The 18,186-nt window shown below is 33.3% G+C and overlaps 1 protein-coding gene and 1 non-coding gene across 2 annotated transcripts in view; one reads left to right on the forward strand and one right to left on the reverse strand.

The window, feature by feature from the left end:
• The window catches only part of Ift74 (intraflagellar transport 74), a 68,449-nt gene that overhangs the window by 31,630 nt on the left and 18,633 nt on the right, over positions 1 to 18,186 (forward strand). Inside the window, exons 10-13 of the mRNA XM_026387856.2 lie at positions 1,377 to 1,439; positions 4,765 to 4,908; positions 6,258 to 6,298; positions 9,263 to 9,342. Coding sequence (XP_026243641.1) covers positions 1,377 to 1,439; positions 4,765 to 4,908; positions 6,258 to 6,298; positions 9,263 to 9,342 — 328 coding nt within the window. The remainder of the gene's footprint in view (positions 1 to 1,376; positions 1,440 to 4,764; positions 4,909 to 6,257; positions 6,299 to 9,262; positions 9,343 to 18,186) is intronic.
• Trnag-ccc (transfer RNA glycine (anticodon CCC)) lies at positions 1,539 to 1,611 on the reverse strand. Its single transcript has one exon. It is a non-coding gene; the product is annotated as a tRNA-Gly (tRNA).

Genomic DNA, 18,186 nt, shown 5'->3' on the forward strand with positions numbered 1-18,186 from the left:
GTTATTGTTCTCTAATCATGTTAGTTAAGTAACAATTTAGGTGGCTGCTGAGGGGTCATTGATAATAGATTGTTCAGTTATGATGGTGCCTTTCATATCTAGCTGCTCCTTAAAATGTTAGCAAGACTTAGGCCCTGTAAATGCCCATAGTGACTGTTTAGTTTCTCAGATATTTCCTTCAGTGACCTTTTAGTTTAAACTTTTATTTTAGACAAAATGTATAAGATACAATGAAGTGGGGCTGGAGATATTAGCTCAGTTGATAGAGTGCTTGCCTTGCATGCATAAGGCCCTGGGTTCAATCCTTAGCACCAAAAATAAAACAAACAAAAAGATAAAAAGAAGCTTTGAAGAAAAATATTGTAGAAATATTACAGATATGACACAATAGTTACCAAATACTTTGTTAGGACCAAGGTATACTTAATTTTTCTGAGGGTTATAATGAATAATCAGTTTAAGGATTTTTTAGCTTTTTATCTGCTGTGACTAAAGGACCCACCAACACAATTGCAGAGGAGAAAACATTTATTTGCAGCTCCTGGTTTCTGAGGTCTTAATCCATATGTAGCAGGCACCATTCCTCAGGGCTGGAGCGGGGAGGGAAGCAGCTCACTTAATAATCAGAGAGCAGAGACTCAACTCTCAAGATACAAATATATATACCCCAAAGCCATACCCCCAATTCCCACCTCCAGCCACACCCTACCACGCCAGTTATGACTCAGTTAATCCTTATCAGGGGATTAATTCACTGATTGGATTAAGACTCTCACAACCCAATCATTTCTCCTCTGAACCTTCTTGCATTGTCTCACACATGAGGTTTTGGGGAATATCTCACATCCAACCATAACAAGAATCTTATCATAGGATATGAGCAAAAGATTTTTAAAAATGTGGTTAAAAATCAAAATTAAGAGCAGCAACCCCTAGCAAGGCAGTATTCCTAGCTGGTTCAGCCTGTGAACAGGCAGTGGTCAGGGACTGCCCAGACCCCAGTGGCTGGAGAAGTTCTGACAACCCAAGTAAAATTCCTGCTGTGAGGACCAAAAAAAAAAAAAAAAAACCAAATTTTAAGCAATGACAACATTAATTTTAAAGCTTCTGATATTTAAAATTATCAGAACACCATAATGATTCATCATGAAAAGATCTAGCCACATTTGACAAGCTTATAAATTTTTTTTGAAGGTATATGGCAAAGTTTTTAAAAGAATCAGTAAAAAATAGAAATATTGAAATGTTAATAAATTCTAGTCAATATGCAAGATATCAATTGAAGATATTTACAAAATTTACTGTGTAAATTTGAATGAAAATGAAATAGAAATTCTTATTGTAATTTCTACTTGCCCTTTCTTCCCCCTTCTTAGGAATTAGATACACTTCAGCAACAACTAGATTCACTGAACATGAAAAAAGAGAGCATGGAAACTGTAAGTATAAAATCAAATAAGAGTACTTATATATATAACTTAATTACAAAAGATAATCTAGCTGATTGTTAATGGAATTTATTTATTTATTTATTTATTTAGTGGTGCTGGGGATTGAACCCAGGGCCTTGTGCGTGGGAGGCAAGCACTCTACCAACTGAGCTATATCCCCAGCCTCCTTAATGGAACTTATAAAGCATGTAGATATTTATTTATCAGTTTACTAACAGGAGTTCAGTAATTTTTCCTTCCATTGTATACCACAAAGATTTTGGTTGGATAAGAAATTAGTTTTATCTATCTATCTATCATATACAAAACAAATTATTCTGTTCTGTTGGGAAATGCAAAAATATAATAGTGAGTTAAATATATGCACAAGAGACTTACAAACAAATGAAAAGGGAGAGGGATGAGTTAATTACTTTCAGGATGTAAAAAGCTTGTGTTTTCTTGTTTATCTAAAGCAATTTTCAATTCACGAAGCATGTTTATGATTTAAAAAATCAAAAAAGATGAAAGCAAAAATGTCTTTCTTGTCCCTCTCTCTAGACAGAACTGATATTTATTGAGTGCTTCCTTTGTTATTTTTGAGCTCTTAACACATATCAGTAGCAAGGTCATTTAATCTTCACAACAATCCTATAATTCTATCTTGGTTTTAAAGTTGTGGAAAACTTAAAATGGGATTCATACCTGAAATGCTCATATGCTATCTGAGGTTTTTATTTTTTCACCTTAACATTGTCATCTATTTGTGTGGTGGGGGAGGGGGGGTCCGAGATTGAACCCAGCACCACATGGGCAAGTGTATGCTAGTTGAGTGCTCTACAGCTGAGCTTCATCTACAGCCCAACATCATCTATGGAATGTCCATTTTGTATCATTTTAGAGATTCCCCTTATTTTAATGTATGATATTATGTTGCATCATGATTACAGTATTGTAGATGAATAATTTAGTTGTCATTTTCTGAAACACTCAATGATGCTCCAGTGAAAGCATATTTTATGCAAAGTTACAAATCATAAGATTAATTTCTGACAGTGAACCAAAAAGAATCCACTTCTAAAATGTTGTGAGATTGCCAAATTACTTCTCAAAATATTGCTCCAAGTTTTACTCCTAGAGTAACTTATCTGAGAGTTTATTTTCTCCTACACTCATTAACAGCAAGGATTATACAACTTTTCAATTTATTGGTCTGTTTTTGTTTGTTTTTGTTTTTAAGATGAGGTCTTGCTGAGTTGCCCAGGGTGATCTTAAACTGTTGGGCTCAAACAGTTCTTCCACTTCAGCCTTCCTAATAGTTGAGACTACAGGTGGGCATCACCACACCTGACTACTACTTTGTCTTAATTTTCATGTATTTATACATGAAGTTGAGTCTCTGTTTATATATTTGTTAGCTGGTGGAATTTTTTTTCTATGAATTACTATCTCATATCTGTGGCAGTTCATGTACTTACTGTCTGTACCTCAAAGTTCAGTTCAGTACACTGTTTTGCTTGCCTTTACAGACTGAGAGAAATATGATAATAGGATTAGTAACCCATTGTAGTTAGTTTGGTAAGTTGTAGTTTGACTTCTCCCTTGTAAAAAAAAAAAATAAGCATGAGTAATTTATAATTCTTTTTTTTTTAGAATGTGCTGTCTAAAAATAGTTAATTTTTCTGTCTAATTGTCCACATTTATGTACATAGAATTTTTTTCCTTGGATTTCTGTGCTAATGGAAATATGCTTTAAGGAAGAAGAACTACATTTTATATTAATATAGTTGGCATGAAGAATTTCTCATTCTCTTTTGAAGTGGATTGGAGAGTGAAAGTGTCATTTCACTTGACAAATTTAGTTTCCGTAGAAAAAACCATGAGCTCTAACCTTAGTTTAGTTGTATTTTTTTAAATTGATGCCACTATTCTTTGGCAGTGTACATACATGCCTAAAATGAGTTTTGAAACATTAACCATATTCTCAAATCAAGAAAACACAGGTCACTGTTTCTACTTAACTTCTGCCAGAATTCTTTTATTTTTATTTGTTTATTCTGGTTTTGTTGTTCAAGAAAACATGTCAGATAGCTGTCAGTTGACTAGTGTTTATTTAATATCTAATTTGTGTTCTCTACTCTGTATTCTCATACTTAGTTCACAGGGATATTTAAGAAAAAACAAGTGTCAAAATAAGCTTGAGTCTTCAAGAACAGTTTTAGCAACATAGAGTTTGAACAAGTGTATCGTATTGTTAGGCAAATGGAAAGAGAGATTATTAAGAAAAAGAATACCTCTAAAAGAGGTTTTCCCTCTTAAGAATTTGGTCATGCGGCTAGGATTGTTGCTTAGTGCTAGGACACTTGCCTAGCATATATCAGGCCTTGGTGCCTTTGGTTTGATTTCTAGCACTAGAAAATATAAATAAATGGAGGAGGAAAAACAAAGAATTTGGGGCTGGGGTTGCAGCTCAGTGGTAGAGCACTTGCCTAGCATGCATGAGGCACTGAGTTCAATTCTCAGCATCACATAGAAATAAAAGCAAAGTAAAGGTCCATCGACAACTAAAAACATATTTTAAAAGAATTTGTTTTCATTTATGCTGTGGGCTTGGTTTCAAATATCAATATAACCATTTGTATCTCTGTTAACTCGGAAAATTATTTAGACCTCATATCCCCAGTTTCTTCATCTGTCAAATGGAGATGATAGTAATAACTCTACCTTCTAGAACAATGCTTCAGTATTAGAGATAGCATATAAAGTACATGGAGTACAGTGCTTGGCAGTAACAAATGCTCAAGAAATAATAGGTTCAAATGTCAATTAATCATCACTGTCACTACCATTATTCCTAGCTCTTTTTGTTATCCAATAAAAATTTTATCTCATTCTTATTTTCTCATTGTGAGCAGTAGAATAATAGTGAATAGATAATAACTATTCTACTTTCATGTATTATTTTCTTAGTGCTGCCATAACAAAGGGTCACAAACTGGGTGGCCTAAAGGAACAAAAAAATTTTTTTCACAGTCTAGAAGCTAGAAGTCTGAAATCAAGGTATCTTCAGAGATATGTTTCCATTGAAACTGGATAGAATTCTTCCTTGCTTTATCCTAGCTTCTGGCGGTGGCCATCAGTCATTGGCATTCTTTGCAAAGCTGCCAGCTGCCTCACTTCTGTCTCTGCCTATACTATCTATCAATGGCATTCTCACTGTGTGTCTCTGTGGTCTCTTCTCTTATAAGGACACCGCTCATATTGGATTAGGCTTTAATGACCTAATCTAAACCTACAAAGACCCTAATTAAATTTCCCCTTTTGTTTTCCTTAGGAAATAGCACACTCCCAGGTAAAACAGGAGGCTGTATTGCTGCACGAAAAACTTTATGAGTTAGAGTCCCATCGTGATCAAATGATTGCAGAAGACAAAAGCATGGGATCTCCAATGGAAGAGAGAGAGCGATTACTTAAGCAGGTAAAAAAAAAAAAAACTAAATTTAATAGTTTGGGTTTTATTAAATGTGTTGATTTGTTTTATTTAAGGGACATGCCAATAATACCAATAAGCACTAGAAAATCTGATGGTGCCTTGTGGGTACAAGTTTATTGTGTAAAAACAATAGTGAAAAGTTAATTTCACCTAAATATGAAATACTTGATCAAGAAAATTTAGAGAAAAATCATGTTCTCACATGAATTTTTTTTTTTACTTTGTTTTTTTGGTAAAATTCTTATTTTATATGGCCATTTTGCATATTTTGGCCATTTCATATTTGGATCCTTAACTTGGAAACATCAAAACTCTTCTTTATTGATGATTAAATAGTTATATAATCTTATTGAAGATATGATGTATTCCATTATTTGTTTTAGGCCTTTCATTTAGAAATGAAATATCCCAAGTCTAATGACTTTTGGTAGTTGTTAGTATAAGTGTCTCCATGAAGGAAATAGAATTAAGATGTCTTATGAAATTATATGTCATAGAATCATGTCACATGTACTTAGTGGCTTGCTTTGTACCTCAAGGCTAACTTTTAGTTATCAGTTATAATTAGCATATTTATCCTGAGATACCCTAACTCTAGGGTCCTTGGGAGACTAGAATATATATTTGAGCATAGCTCTAGTCAGGAACTCCTTTGTAGTCTAGGTTTGAGCACAGTGGATTTGGAATGCAGTGGGTTTTTTATAATCTTATGAAATGTATTAAAATTTAGAACTCCTGAAGTTTCTTAGGAAGAAGTCAGTGGAAGCAATGAAGGAGAGAGTAATCTTGGGCTAGGATTGCCAAGTAAAAGACTGAATGGCTAATTAATTTGAATTTCATACAAGCCATCTAAAATTCATATATATGTATCTAGATAGGTATATATATATATATATATATGGAGAAAGATATTTTTGAGGTAAGTATATTCCAAATATTACATTGTGCACATGTACCCTAAAAGTTATTCATTGTTTATCTGAAATTCTGTTTTAACAGGTCTTGTAAAAAATCTGGCAACCCTATCCTAGGGTATGGGAAGGTCTCAAATTCTAGATACTTATATCAGCTAATTGATCCAGGTCTGAAGAGATATGAATCTGATGGTGCCTTGTGGATACAATTGTGTATTTCAGTTTTTACTCAGGATGGAATCTGAATAATTCCTTAGTGATGTTCTATATACCTTCAAAGGTAGAATTCTAAATAATAGATTTCAAGGAAAATACTAGATTTGACATTTTAATACAACATACCCTAGAAGGAAATTCTCCTTAAGGGAGTCTAATAATAACTTATTCTTTAAATACTATTTTCTTTTTATGCCTATATAGGTTAAAGAAGATAATCAGGAAATAGCCAGCATGGAGAGACAGTAAGTACATTTTATGTTCATTTCTCATCTCCTAAATTACATTCTAAAAGTACAAGAGTACATATTATTCTAGGTATTTTTCGTATGGTTTACATTGAGGATACTGATGCAGCTTGCAGTTTTATTCTTTGAGTATTTGAGTGTTTAATTTAGAGCCATTGAATAGTATAAGTGCTTTTTATAAACAGTTGTATTAAGATATAATTAATATATTTCACATATTTAGAGTATAAAATTCAGAAATTTTTAGTATATTTATAGAGTTGAGTAACCAGAACCCAGTTTTAGAACAATTCAGTCACCTGAATAAAACCTCACAGCTTTTTTTTGTATATACAAATGGAGAACAACTTTTCATTTCTGTGGTTGTATATGATGTAGAGTCACACCATTCTTACAGTCATACCCATACATAGAGTAATAATATCCATGTAATTCCACCATCTTTCCCACTCCCACACCCATTCTTCTCTTCTCCCTCCCCTCTGCCCAATCCAAAGTTTCTCCATTCTTCCCTTGCTGCCCCCCACCCCATTATGGATCAGCATCCACTTATCAGAGAAAACATTTGCCCTTTGGTTTTTTGGGATTGGCTTACTTCACTTAGCATGATATTCTCCAGCTCCATCCATTTACCTGCAAATGCCATAATTTCATTCTTCTTCAAGGCTGAGTAGTATTCCATTGTGTATATATATATATATATATATATATTATATATTATATATATATGTGTGTGTGTGTGTGTGTGTATATATATATACATATATATATGTATATATATATAAAATAGATGACTGGTTCTAGAGCTGGGTATACACACACACACACACACACACACACACACACATACACACACACATATACACACAGTTTATTTATTCATCTATTGAAGGGCATCTAGGTTGGTTCCACAGCTTTTAACCATCACCTCTCTTGCCCCTTTCCCAGCTCTAGAACCAGTCATCTCCTTTATGTCTTCATAGATTTGCCTATCCTGAACATTGCATATAAGAGAAATCATATGTAAATTGTCCTATGTGACTGGATCTGTTGACTTAAGATAATGATTTGAGGGTTCATCTCTGTTGTAGCATATTTCAGTATTTCATTTCTTTTTATTTTAAAATAATATTCCATGGTATGCATATACCATAATTTATTGATCCATTCATCAGGTAATGGATGTTTGGCTTGTTTCCAGTTTGGGGCTATTTTGAATCATGTTGGTATGAACAGTCATGTGCTAGTTTTTGTGTGGACATACGTGTTTATTTCTCTTGAGTGTGTATCCAGAAATAGAATTGTTGTTTCATGTGGTATTCTGTTTAACATGATGAGTTGGAGTCCATTAGGATCAAATGATTGCAGAAGACAAAAGCTTGGGATGTCATGCAACTCTGCCATTTTGTATTTCTGCCTGTAGCTTATGAGTGTTCCATTATCTCTACATCCTTACCATTACTTTGTATTATCTGTCTTTTTTTTATTCTAGTCATCCTAATAGGTATAAAGTGGTGTCTTGTTATGGTTTTGAATTGCATTTCCCTGATGGTTAATGATGTTGAGCTTCATTTTATGTGTATATTGACCATGTGTATGTCTTCTTTAGAGAAATATTTATTGAACTCCTTGCCTGTTTTTAAAATAGGGGTTTTATTATTATTACATTGTAAGAGTTCTTCATGTTCTAAATACACGACTATTATCAGATACACACTTTGCAAAAATTTTCTCTCATTCTGTGGGTCATCATTTTCCTCCTTTATTCGTGTCCTTGGAAACACAGAAGTTTTCAATTTTGATAATGTCTACTTAAATGTTTTTTTCTCTTATTGCTTATGTTTTTAGAGGTGTGTGTGTGTGTGTGTGTGTGTGTGTGTGTGTGTGTGTGTATTACTGGATATCAGACCCAGGGCCTCACATATTCTAAGCAAGCACTCTACCACTGAGTCACATCCCTAGCCCTTGGTATCATGTCTGAGAAACCAATGTCAAGGTCATGAAGATTTGTGCCTAAGCTTTCTTTTAATAAGAGTTTTACAGTTTGGCTCTTACATTTAAATCTCTGATCTGTTTTGTGTTAATTATTATATATGATGTGAGATAGCAGTACAATTTTATTCTTTTGTGCATAGTGCTGGGATAACTAAATATTTGTTGAAAATACCATTGTTTCCCTATTTATTTTTCTTGGCACTCTAGTCCTAAATCATTTGACTGTATACACATATATGATCTTATTTCTGAACTTACAATTTTAATACATTGATATGTATATCTATTCTTATTCTAGTATGACATGAGTACTGTTAGCTTTGTAGTAATACTTACTACAAAGTCAACATTTTTGTCATCATTTTCACCTGTATAATCTTTTTTTTTTTTTTTTTTTTTAGTACCAGGGATTGAACTCAGGGGCACTCAACCACTGAACCACATCCCCAGCTCTATTTTGTATTTTATTTAGAGACAGGGGCTCACTGAGTTGCTTAGTGCCTCACTTTTTGTTGAGGCCAGTTATGAACTCGCAACCCTCTTGTCTCAGCATCTCTAGCTACTGGGATTACAGGTGTGAGCCAGTGCTTTTGGCTTAACCTGTATAATGTTGACCATGAGTAAATATTCCCTTTCTGGGTGCCACCATAGTTTACTTTTTACAAACCTACAAAAATAAGGCTGCTAACTATTTTCTACTTTCCTAATATGCAAGTCAAGCTTAAAAGGAACAGTTTATTCTTGTAGCCTGGCAACCTAGTGTTTTCAGAATTCACTTGTGCTCTAAATAGGAATCATGAAAACGGGTCTAGAAAAGATTTTCTCTTTATGCTTATAGTATTATCTTCAGAATAGGGTATATTATTTCTAGATATTATGCAACTTAGAAAAGATGTCCTAACATCTTTTTTTTTTTACTGAGCGTCCTATTATCTTCATAAATATATTAAATAATATTTTCAACAGGTTAACAGATATAAAAGAAAAAACAAATCAATTTACTGAAGAAATTAGACAACTTGATATGGATTTAGAGGAACACCAAGGTAATGTTTCTAGTGTACTTTTACATTTTTATGATGTAGATTAATAGCTTTATAGTAGTATTAGTATAGCATTATCTGGAATCTCAGCAATAATTTAACTACCTTGGATTTATTATTTAATTCTTTATATTTTAATTTTACTAAATTATATGCTGCTGAATATTATGAGTAACATTAAAGCAATTATTTGAGTTGTTCAAAAATTTGTAATAACCTCATGTTTGCATATTAGTAAGAATTTATTCAGTGTTTTACAAAGCAGGTTTTTAAAGAAGTAAAATAATTGTAGATTCCTAAGTTTTACTTCCTCAGTGTGGTCCAATATTAAGGAAATTGGTAGAGTTTGAGGAGGTGAGAATCAAGACACAGCTATCACAAATAATCAAGAAAAATTAATTTCCCAGCCAGTTTCATGTATGAGGTGGCAGGCACTGATTATCCTCTTTTTCACCCAACTTTCTCCAACAGTGAGATTTAAAGAAACAGCACAGGGATCTGAACAGCTAAGGAAGCTTAGGGTCTAAACGTGGAAATTCTGTGGTGGGGGTTTGGAAACTATAGTGGTATGTTTGGATAGAGGAAGAGGTTGAGCATTATAGTTTCCTGGCCAGCTACTTTCTAATAAAGGAGAGAAAGGTGGGTTTCCTGTGGCACATTAACTGCAAACTAGGTAATATTCTCTCAGTTTATCATTGATTGATTGTATATTCTTATGAGTCAGTGAGGGAAAGATCAGGATAATCTTTCCCACCTCATGGTATAAAATGTGCACATGTAATTATTATGGCTAAAGAAACATAGCAGGGAAAGAGTGATCTGTTTTAATTTTTTTTAACTTTGATTTTTTTTAAGAAATTTTATTTATTTTTTAGGTGTAGATGGACACAACATAGTGCCTTTATTTATTTTTTTTAATGTGGTTCTGAGGATCCAACCTGCTAGGCGAGCATCCTACCGCTGAGCCACAATCCCAGCCCATTAACTTTGATTTTTAAAGTGGCATGTAAATTTTATTATGCTTTAGTTGATTTGTAAATAATATCATTACCTACTACTGCTTACCTGGGATAGTCACTTTGTCATCTTTCCAAGAAAGTTGTGAAGCCTTGTTAAGCCATTTTATACATGTTGAAGCTCAAAAAAGTTTTGTTTTTTAGTAAGGAATAAAGTGTAGATTTAAACCAAGGTCTCTGACTCCAAAGTCATAGTTCCATTGCCTAAATCTAAGCTTTGACCTTCTGACTTGAAGTGTTGTATTTGTGAAATAAAAATGTTCTTAGATTTAAATAGTTTAATTTTTATATAGCTGTGTGTGGCTTTCAGTAAGGCATCTAAAAGCAGATAGACATTAAAACTCCATTATTAGGTAAGTGAATTTGCCAAAATCTAGTTTTCTCATGAAAAATGAATATAATTATTCTATCTCACCAGGTCTTATATATGTTAAAAGTCACATATAGCAAGATAGATTCACAATAAATTGTTAAGAATTTATTTTTAATAATTTGTTTTTATTAACAAAAACTATTGCATATAGCATAACATTTTCAAATATGTATACATTGTAAAATGGCTCAATAAACATTAGTATATGCTTTACCTCACATTTATTTTTTGGTAGTAATATTCAAAATCCACTCTTATTAGTGATCATCAAGAATATACTACATTGTTATTAATTGATAGTAATCATGTTGTATAATATATATCCAGAACTTATTCTTCCTATCTTATCTGAAATATTATATCTTTAGACCATACTATTTTCTTTACTGAATAATTTCATTGCTTTTATTTATATAGACTAGTATTCTTGATTTTCTTTATTAATATATTCAAAACTATTCTGAAAAATCTTATAATGTTCTTGATTTTTGATGCTTCATAGGACGTGTTCTAAATTTTCCTCCTCCTAAGTTTTTTCACTAAAATATCTTGGGTGGTGGGAGTAACAATGTATTATTAGTTGCTAGTTCTGAGAGAAAGTGCAGAATGCTTTGGATTTTAGCTTCTATTTCTCTTTTTGTTTTCTAATCTTTGTCCTTTTTTTAAGGCAGAAGAAGAATCTAATTCTATGTAATGGTGGCAAAAAGCATTTATATCTGTTAAATATATGATATATGTTATATATATATTCTTGTATATATGTGATATATACATATGTGTGTGTATATATATATATATATATATATATATATATATATATATATATATCAGTGCATTCTTTTTTTGTTCTGCTGTATTGTAATCATCTTAGATTATTGGTTTAACAGCACAGGGGGGTTTATTAGATGGTTACTTGTTAGAAGGTTACTTGTTAGTTCAGGACCTCATTATTTCCTGCCTGAACTATTGTAGTAGCCTCCTAACTGGTCACCCCACCTCCAGTCTTGCCCCCTCTCAGATTCTTTCACCATAATATTGCCAGAGTGATTTATGTAAAATATGATTCTGTGTCATTCTTCTGTTTAACAGTGGTTTGCCAGTGATATATAAGATAATGTTAAAGAATTTTTGCATGTCGTACTAGTCCCTCTGTAATCTAGACTCTATGTCATTGACCTTCCCTTCCACCCCTCATCATCTTCACACTTTGTGTTAACAATTTACATTTAGAAACCATATAGCAGGGCTGGGGATGTGGCTCAAGTGGTAGCGCGCTCGCCTGGCATGCGTGCGGCCCGGGTTCGATCCTCAGCACCACATACCAACAAAGATGTTGTGTCCGCCGAGAACTAAAAAATAAATATTAAAAAAAAAAATTCTCTCTCTCTCTCTCTCTCTCTCTCTCCTCTCTCACTCTCTCTTTAAAAAAAAAAAAAAAAAAAAAGAAACCATATAGCAAACTGTTTCATGCTCTAATCCTTTGCGGCTACTATTTGTTTTTTTTTTTTTTATCTTGAATGTTCTTTTTCCTGTTTTTTTTTTTTTTTTAGCTGATTAAATTTTCATCCTTTAAGACCTTTAAGCTTAGGTATCCTCTCATCCAGCATAACTTTTAACTTCCTTCCCTGACTCTTTTCTGAGTGGGACTGAGTGACCATCCTCCATGTTTTTAAATCATGTTTGTTCTTGAACATATCACTGCATTGATCACTTTATATTGCAAATATCTATTCATGTGTTTGTCCTTCTTGTTTTTTTTTTTCTTTTTCCTTTTTTTTTTTTTTTGGTACCAGAGATTAAACCCAGAGTTATTTAACCACTGAGCAACATCCCCAGCCTTTTTTATTTTGAGATAAGATCTCTCTAAATTGCTTCCCTTTTAAAAGTCCTCAAGACTTTGGTAGTCTCTATCATCAATACAGCATCTGAAAAAGTAAACACTAAATAAATGTTTCTGAAATGAACTAAATAACCCACATTTTAGCAGAGAAAGAGTTTTAAATTGAATTAAAGGTGAAAATTGAACTCTAGTTACTTCTTTGGGCCCCCTCATTTTAAGATGATGCAAGTATGTACTCTTCCCCAAAGAGGATTTAACTAAGAGTTTATTACATTCATTCTAGAGGATTTGTATCTTGGGTTCATGTTTTCCAGTAAAGCAGTAGACATTTATCTGTATTATCTGCATTCTCAGTAGTTCTTCGACTCAAGATTGTTGATAATCCATTCTTTAGGATGTAGATGATAAGTGGTTAGTTTTTACTACAGTGTGAAATTGCTGAGTCTTTAGGCAGGGTGGTTCTCAACTTTACTCATGCGGGTTTACGATTAGATTTTCAAAAGTCTGCTAAGTTAGTTACTACTTCCATCTTCACTTCCATCTTCTAATTTTTTTTTTTTTCCTTTTCTGAGTTGCTGGAAGTTTTTATTTATTTATTTATTTAGGTACCAGGGATTGAACTCAGGGCTCTTCACCACTAAGCCACATCCTCAGCCCTTTCTTGTATTTTATTTAGAGACAGGGTCTTGCTGCATTGCCTAGGACCTCACTGAGTTGCTGAGGCTGGCTTTGAACTCACGATCCTCCTGCCTCAGCCTTTCCAGCTGCTGGGATCACAGGCGTGCACCACCATGCCTGGCAGGAGTTTATACTTTTAAACATTATTTTTTCTATAGTTTTAGTGGAGTTTGAAGGAGGTCAGTGTTAGATATGCATGTTCAATCTGCCATCTTTACCAAGAAATTACCAAACATATCACTTGGATATGCTTCATTTTATTGGCTTTTAACAAGTTTGTGTGTGTGTGTGTGTGTGTGTGTGTATGTGTATGTGTGTGTGTGTGTGTGTGTGTGTGTGAGAGAGAGAGAGAGAGAGAGAGAGAGAGAGAGAGAGAAGAGGGTGTTATGTTCCAAATGACCATTTCATGTACTTTCATTGACTGTGCAGTTAGCCTCAATCACCCCTTCCGGCTTTTAAAAACATTTGCTGTGGCTAGCACATATAGTCCCTATTACCAGGCAGGCTGAGGCAAAAAGATTGGTTGAGCCTAGGTGTTTGAGGCTAGGCTGGGAAATATAGTGAGACTCCATCTCAAACAAACAAACAAAAAGTAAAATCTAAAAATTATTTTTCTTAACTTGTTAAAGTTATTTTAAAGACTCAGCTAATTTTTATTTTTAAAAATTGTGATTTAAAAAAATGAATCTGATGGGTATTTAATGTGGAAAAAATTCAAGTACTACAAAAGTATATAAATAAAAAATCATCTCTCTTTTCACACTTATCTGAGTTCTCAGAGGTAATCATTGTTTATACTTTGATGTTTAGCCTTTTACATTTTTTTCTATGCATTTACAAATTTTAATTTTTTAAATGGAGTAATATTGCATAGTTCTTTTGAGCTTTAGTCTTTTTATTTAACTATGTTTAATGCACATTATTTTATGAAAGTATATATACCTTATTCTGGGAAGTGGTAAAGAATAATTGTTAATATTAGAGCTGTGAAGTCTGACTTAAGAATAACGCCTATAGTGCACGTGAAACACTTGTGATAATCATTAGCCGCTATTATGGTAATGTTTGTATAGTATTTGCTGTATCCACATTGGCATTTACACTGTTTCTGCTTTTCTATTTCCAAGAAAAATGCTGCAATAAACATCCTATATTAATGCTTATTACTTATGCAGTACTTGTAGAGAATAAATTTCTACAAGTGAAATTTTGAATAGAATAGTATTTATAATTTTGGTTTTACAAATTTCCTCTCAGAAAATGCTGACCCATTTTATACAACCAGCAGCAGTATATAAACATGTTTCCTTGTCAGTGCCAGCTATATAAATGTTTTAATTTTTGTCCGTCAAGGTAATATATTCATCTCTTCCCAGTTTGAAAATTTGGACTGTTCTTAAATGCCTGAATGTGAAGTATTGCCATTAACCACAAGGTGGGGCTAATTTTCTAAGAATCCATACACACAGATTAGGATTGATGAACAATTAACAAAGTACAGTCACATACCTCTCTAGGAGGGGTTTTTGAGCACAGTTACTCACAAAAAACAACAACAACAAAAAAAACTATTTCTTCATTCTTAGAGTCCAGTACTCCAAATATGGATTCAGTTTTAAGTCTTATCATAGATTAATTTTTTAAAAATATTTATTTTTTAGTTATACGTGGACACAATATCTTTATTTTATTTTTATGCAGTGCTGAGGATCGAACCTAGTGCCTCATGCATGGTAGGCGAGCGCTCTACCTCTAAGCCACAACCCCAGCCCCCTTATCACAGATTATTAACATCACAGGCATATAAATATATAACTGTTATGATGTGATAAACATAGATCATAATGGAAGTACACATAAGGTAGAAACATTGGATTACTTTTCTAAATTCTGAAAGTATTTATTATAATTTACATGCATCTTTGAAGAGTAGTAAAAGTACAAAATGTAATATTTTTCTTTAGTTTGTAAGATACTTCTTTATACTCAGATTTCTAAGACCTCAGTTAAGAGCTATTATTCGTTGGTTATATCAGGTAAAATTAAAAAAATATATATTTAAGGAAGACTAGTGTTTTTCTGCAACCAGAGTACCTTGGTTCAAATTGCTATTTTTTATTGTTCAATCTTGGACATAATGTTTAAACTAATTTTACCTTAGTTTTCTCATCTTTAAAAGGGAAATAATAATAGTCCCTACATTATAGGCTTATTATGAGGATTAGCTGAATGCAGGATATATGTGTCTGTGTGTGTGACTCAGAATAGGACTCAATTTCAAAAGTTATCCTAAATATTAGCTAACAGTGTTGTTAATGCTGTTAGCTTATAGACTGAAACTTGAGTAATTTTTTCTGGATAGTTTTCTAAGCTTATATTAGAAAGTATTTTTCCATTAGTATTTCCTCTAAATATATACAAAATAATCTTTTAATTTCAAAGCTTTTGTCTTCTGGTATCTGGGATAATAAATGGCATTTACTCATTTCTACTTTCTGTATTCTCACTATATATCAGATGAGGAACAAATCATTATTGTTCTATGTGGAAATTAGTTAAACTACACTTGGTATTTTTCATTTAAATGGTCGGATTATCTCTGACTAGGAGAATCAGCACCATCTGAAACTTCTTAGAAATGCAAATTCTTAGACCCCACTCCAGACCTACTAAATTTGAAACAGGAACAGAGCACAATAATTTGTGTGTTAGCAAGCCCTCCTGGTGGTTCTGACTCATACTGAAGTTTAATAACCATTGCTTTAGAAAATAATTGAGGACCTATGTTGCATTTAGTATATGCCAAGGACTACTAGTCCTACCATCTGATTGATATTACTCTGTTGAAAAGATCATCCATATATTTCTTTTGTTTTCTTTAGAGATGGTGAGGCTTTTAGCAATGATTATTTAATTGTTATGACATGTCTAGAGAATTTTCATTATATTTTTTAAAGTGCCTCTTGCATTCAGAAGTAAAATTATCTGACCTTGTCTCCCTAATTTTAAAGATATATTTCTGCCAGAATTTAAAATATTTTGCAGGGAATGTATAGTTAGTAAGTGGGATGACATCTAAAACCAAAAGTTTGTTTAAAACATTGTTTATATGTATTTTAATAGAGCAATTTAGAAGGATTTTAAATTCTAATTTGTTGGATACTGCTGTAGTAGCATGTGAAAATTAGGTGGGAAAGATAGACTAAATATAAACAGACGGGCTTTAATAGATCCCCAAACTAATTAAAATTGAAATACAAAAATGGCCTGATTCCTAGGCACATGCCTGTAATCCCAGTAACTCAGGAGGCTGAAGCAGGAAGATTGCAGGTTCACGGCTGGACTGAGCAAATTAGTGAGACCCTGTATCAAAAAGGACTTGGATGTAACTCGATAGTGAAACAACTCTGGGTTGAATCCCTATTACTACCCCCAATCAAAAAAGAAAAGAAAGAAAGAAAAAGAAAATTGGAGGCTCAAGATCTGGGGATAGAGTTCAGTGGAAGTGTGAGTGCTTCACATACACAAGGTTCTGCATTCTATCCTCAGCACCAAACAGCAGGAGTGGGAATGGAATGATGGAGGGAAGGGAAGGAAAGAAAGTGGCTTGGCTAACTAAAATATGTGAAACTGTTACAAGGGGTGTAATAATAGCTCATTATGGATTAATGGGATATAGCCCTGAGAACAGCTGAAATCCTAGGTTGCATTAACTTTGCAACCCATCTAAGATTATGGGAAGTGATAGTCTTCTTGGAATCATAAGTTTCTTGGCATAATACTTATAAAAGGGTAAAGAACTGGAATTCATTTGGAGTAGTACTAAGAATGGTAATAAGGAATGAAACAATAGCACATGAGGTACTGGGAGATTTAGCTTGCCCCAGGTGCAGGAAAGGAACCACCTGAATATGCAGAAGTCTTTTGGGGTTTTTTTGCTCCATCTCCCTGCTTCTGTTTTCTTTGCCCTTTCAACTCCAAAATTTGAAGGCTTGCTGAGTTGAGCGCCTTGAGGTCAGTGGAGTTTTTAGTACATCTCTTTTTATTTATGATCAGGAGGGAAGATTGGGGTAGTTACCCATTCCTGAAAATCATAATCAGATCTTCTCTAGATCAGAACTATTTCTCAAAGTATGAAAATCAAGATAGCTCCAACCTTTACCCCGAGACAAGAGAATTAAATTTCAGAACTTCCTCACAGTGAGGACAGAGGAGGTTGTGATGGCACTGAATCTCTTGGTAATATGAAGAGACCATATCTCCACTGGCTGGCTAAAGCAGGGAGTATCCAAGAGCAATGGTGTCCTTTCTGCTATAGCCCAAGACTATGGTAACAGTCCATACCCATTTCTTCCTTCCTGTCTGAGGGAGAGGAAGAGCCTGAATTTGAAGTATATGTTTTTGTGTACAAGTCTTATTAGGGTATATTTTTTGGAGGAAAATATATTATTTCTTTTATTTCTACATTGCCTGATAATGTAAAAACCCCCGACTACTTTTCACCCATCTGATTATCATAATGCTTAATACATAACTCAGTTACAGCACTTATGTTTCCTTATACCTTTTGTTATTGCAAACTAACAGATCATAAGCATTTTGAGGATAGGGCAAAAATTACCTTGTTCCTTATCGTATCCCTACTATGTATAATAGTACATGGTAGATACTCAGTAAATATATGGAATAAATAAATGAATGTAGAATTATGGTCACAGCAGATACTCAGAATTAGAGGATATTTCCAAAATTACCCCATTGTATCATTGTGTCTCTTCCCATCTTTTTTTGGTTTCCTCATTGTTGATCCTACCACTTCAAATATTTCTGTTTGCCTGATTACACTGCCAATGTGATACTCTGATTTACTTCTTTCTATCTGTGATCTTTTACTTTCCTGTAATGTTGAATCCAAGGATATATTTGGTAATCACATTTAT

This window comes from Urocitellus parryii, chromosome 4 (genome assembly GCF_045843805.1).
Source record: "Urocitellus parryii isolate mUroPar1 chromosome 4, mUroPar1.hap1, whole genome shotgun sequence".
Lineage (NCBI taxonomy): Eukaryota > Metazoa > Chordata > Mammalia > Rodentia > Sciuridae > Urocitellus > Urocitellus parryii.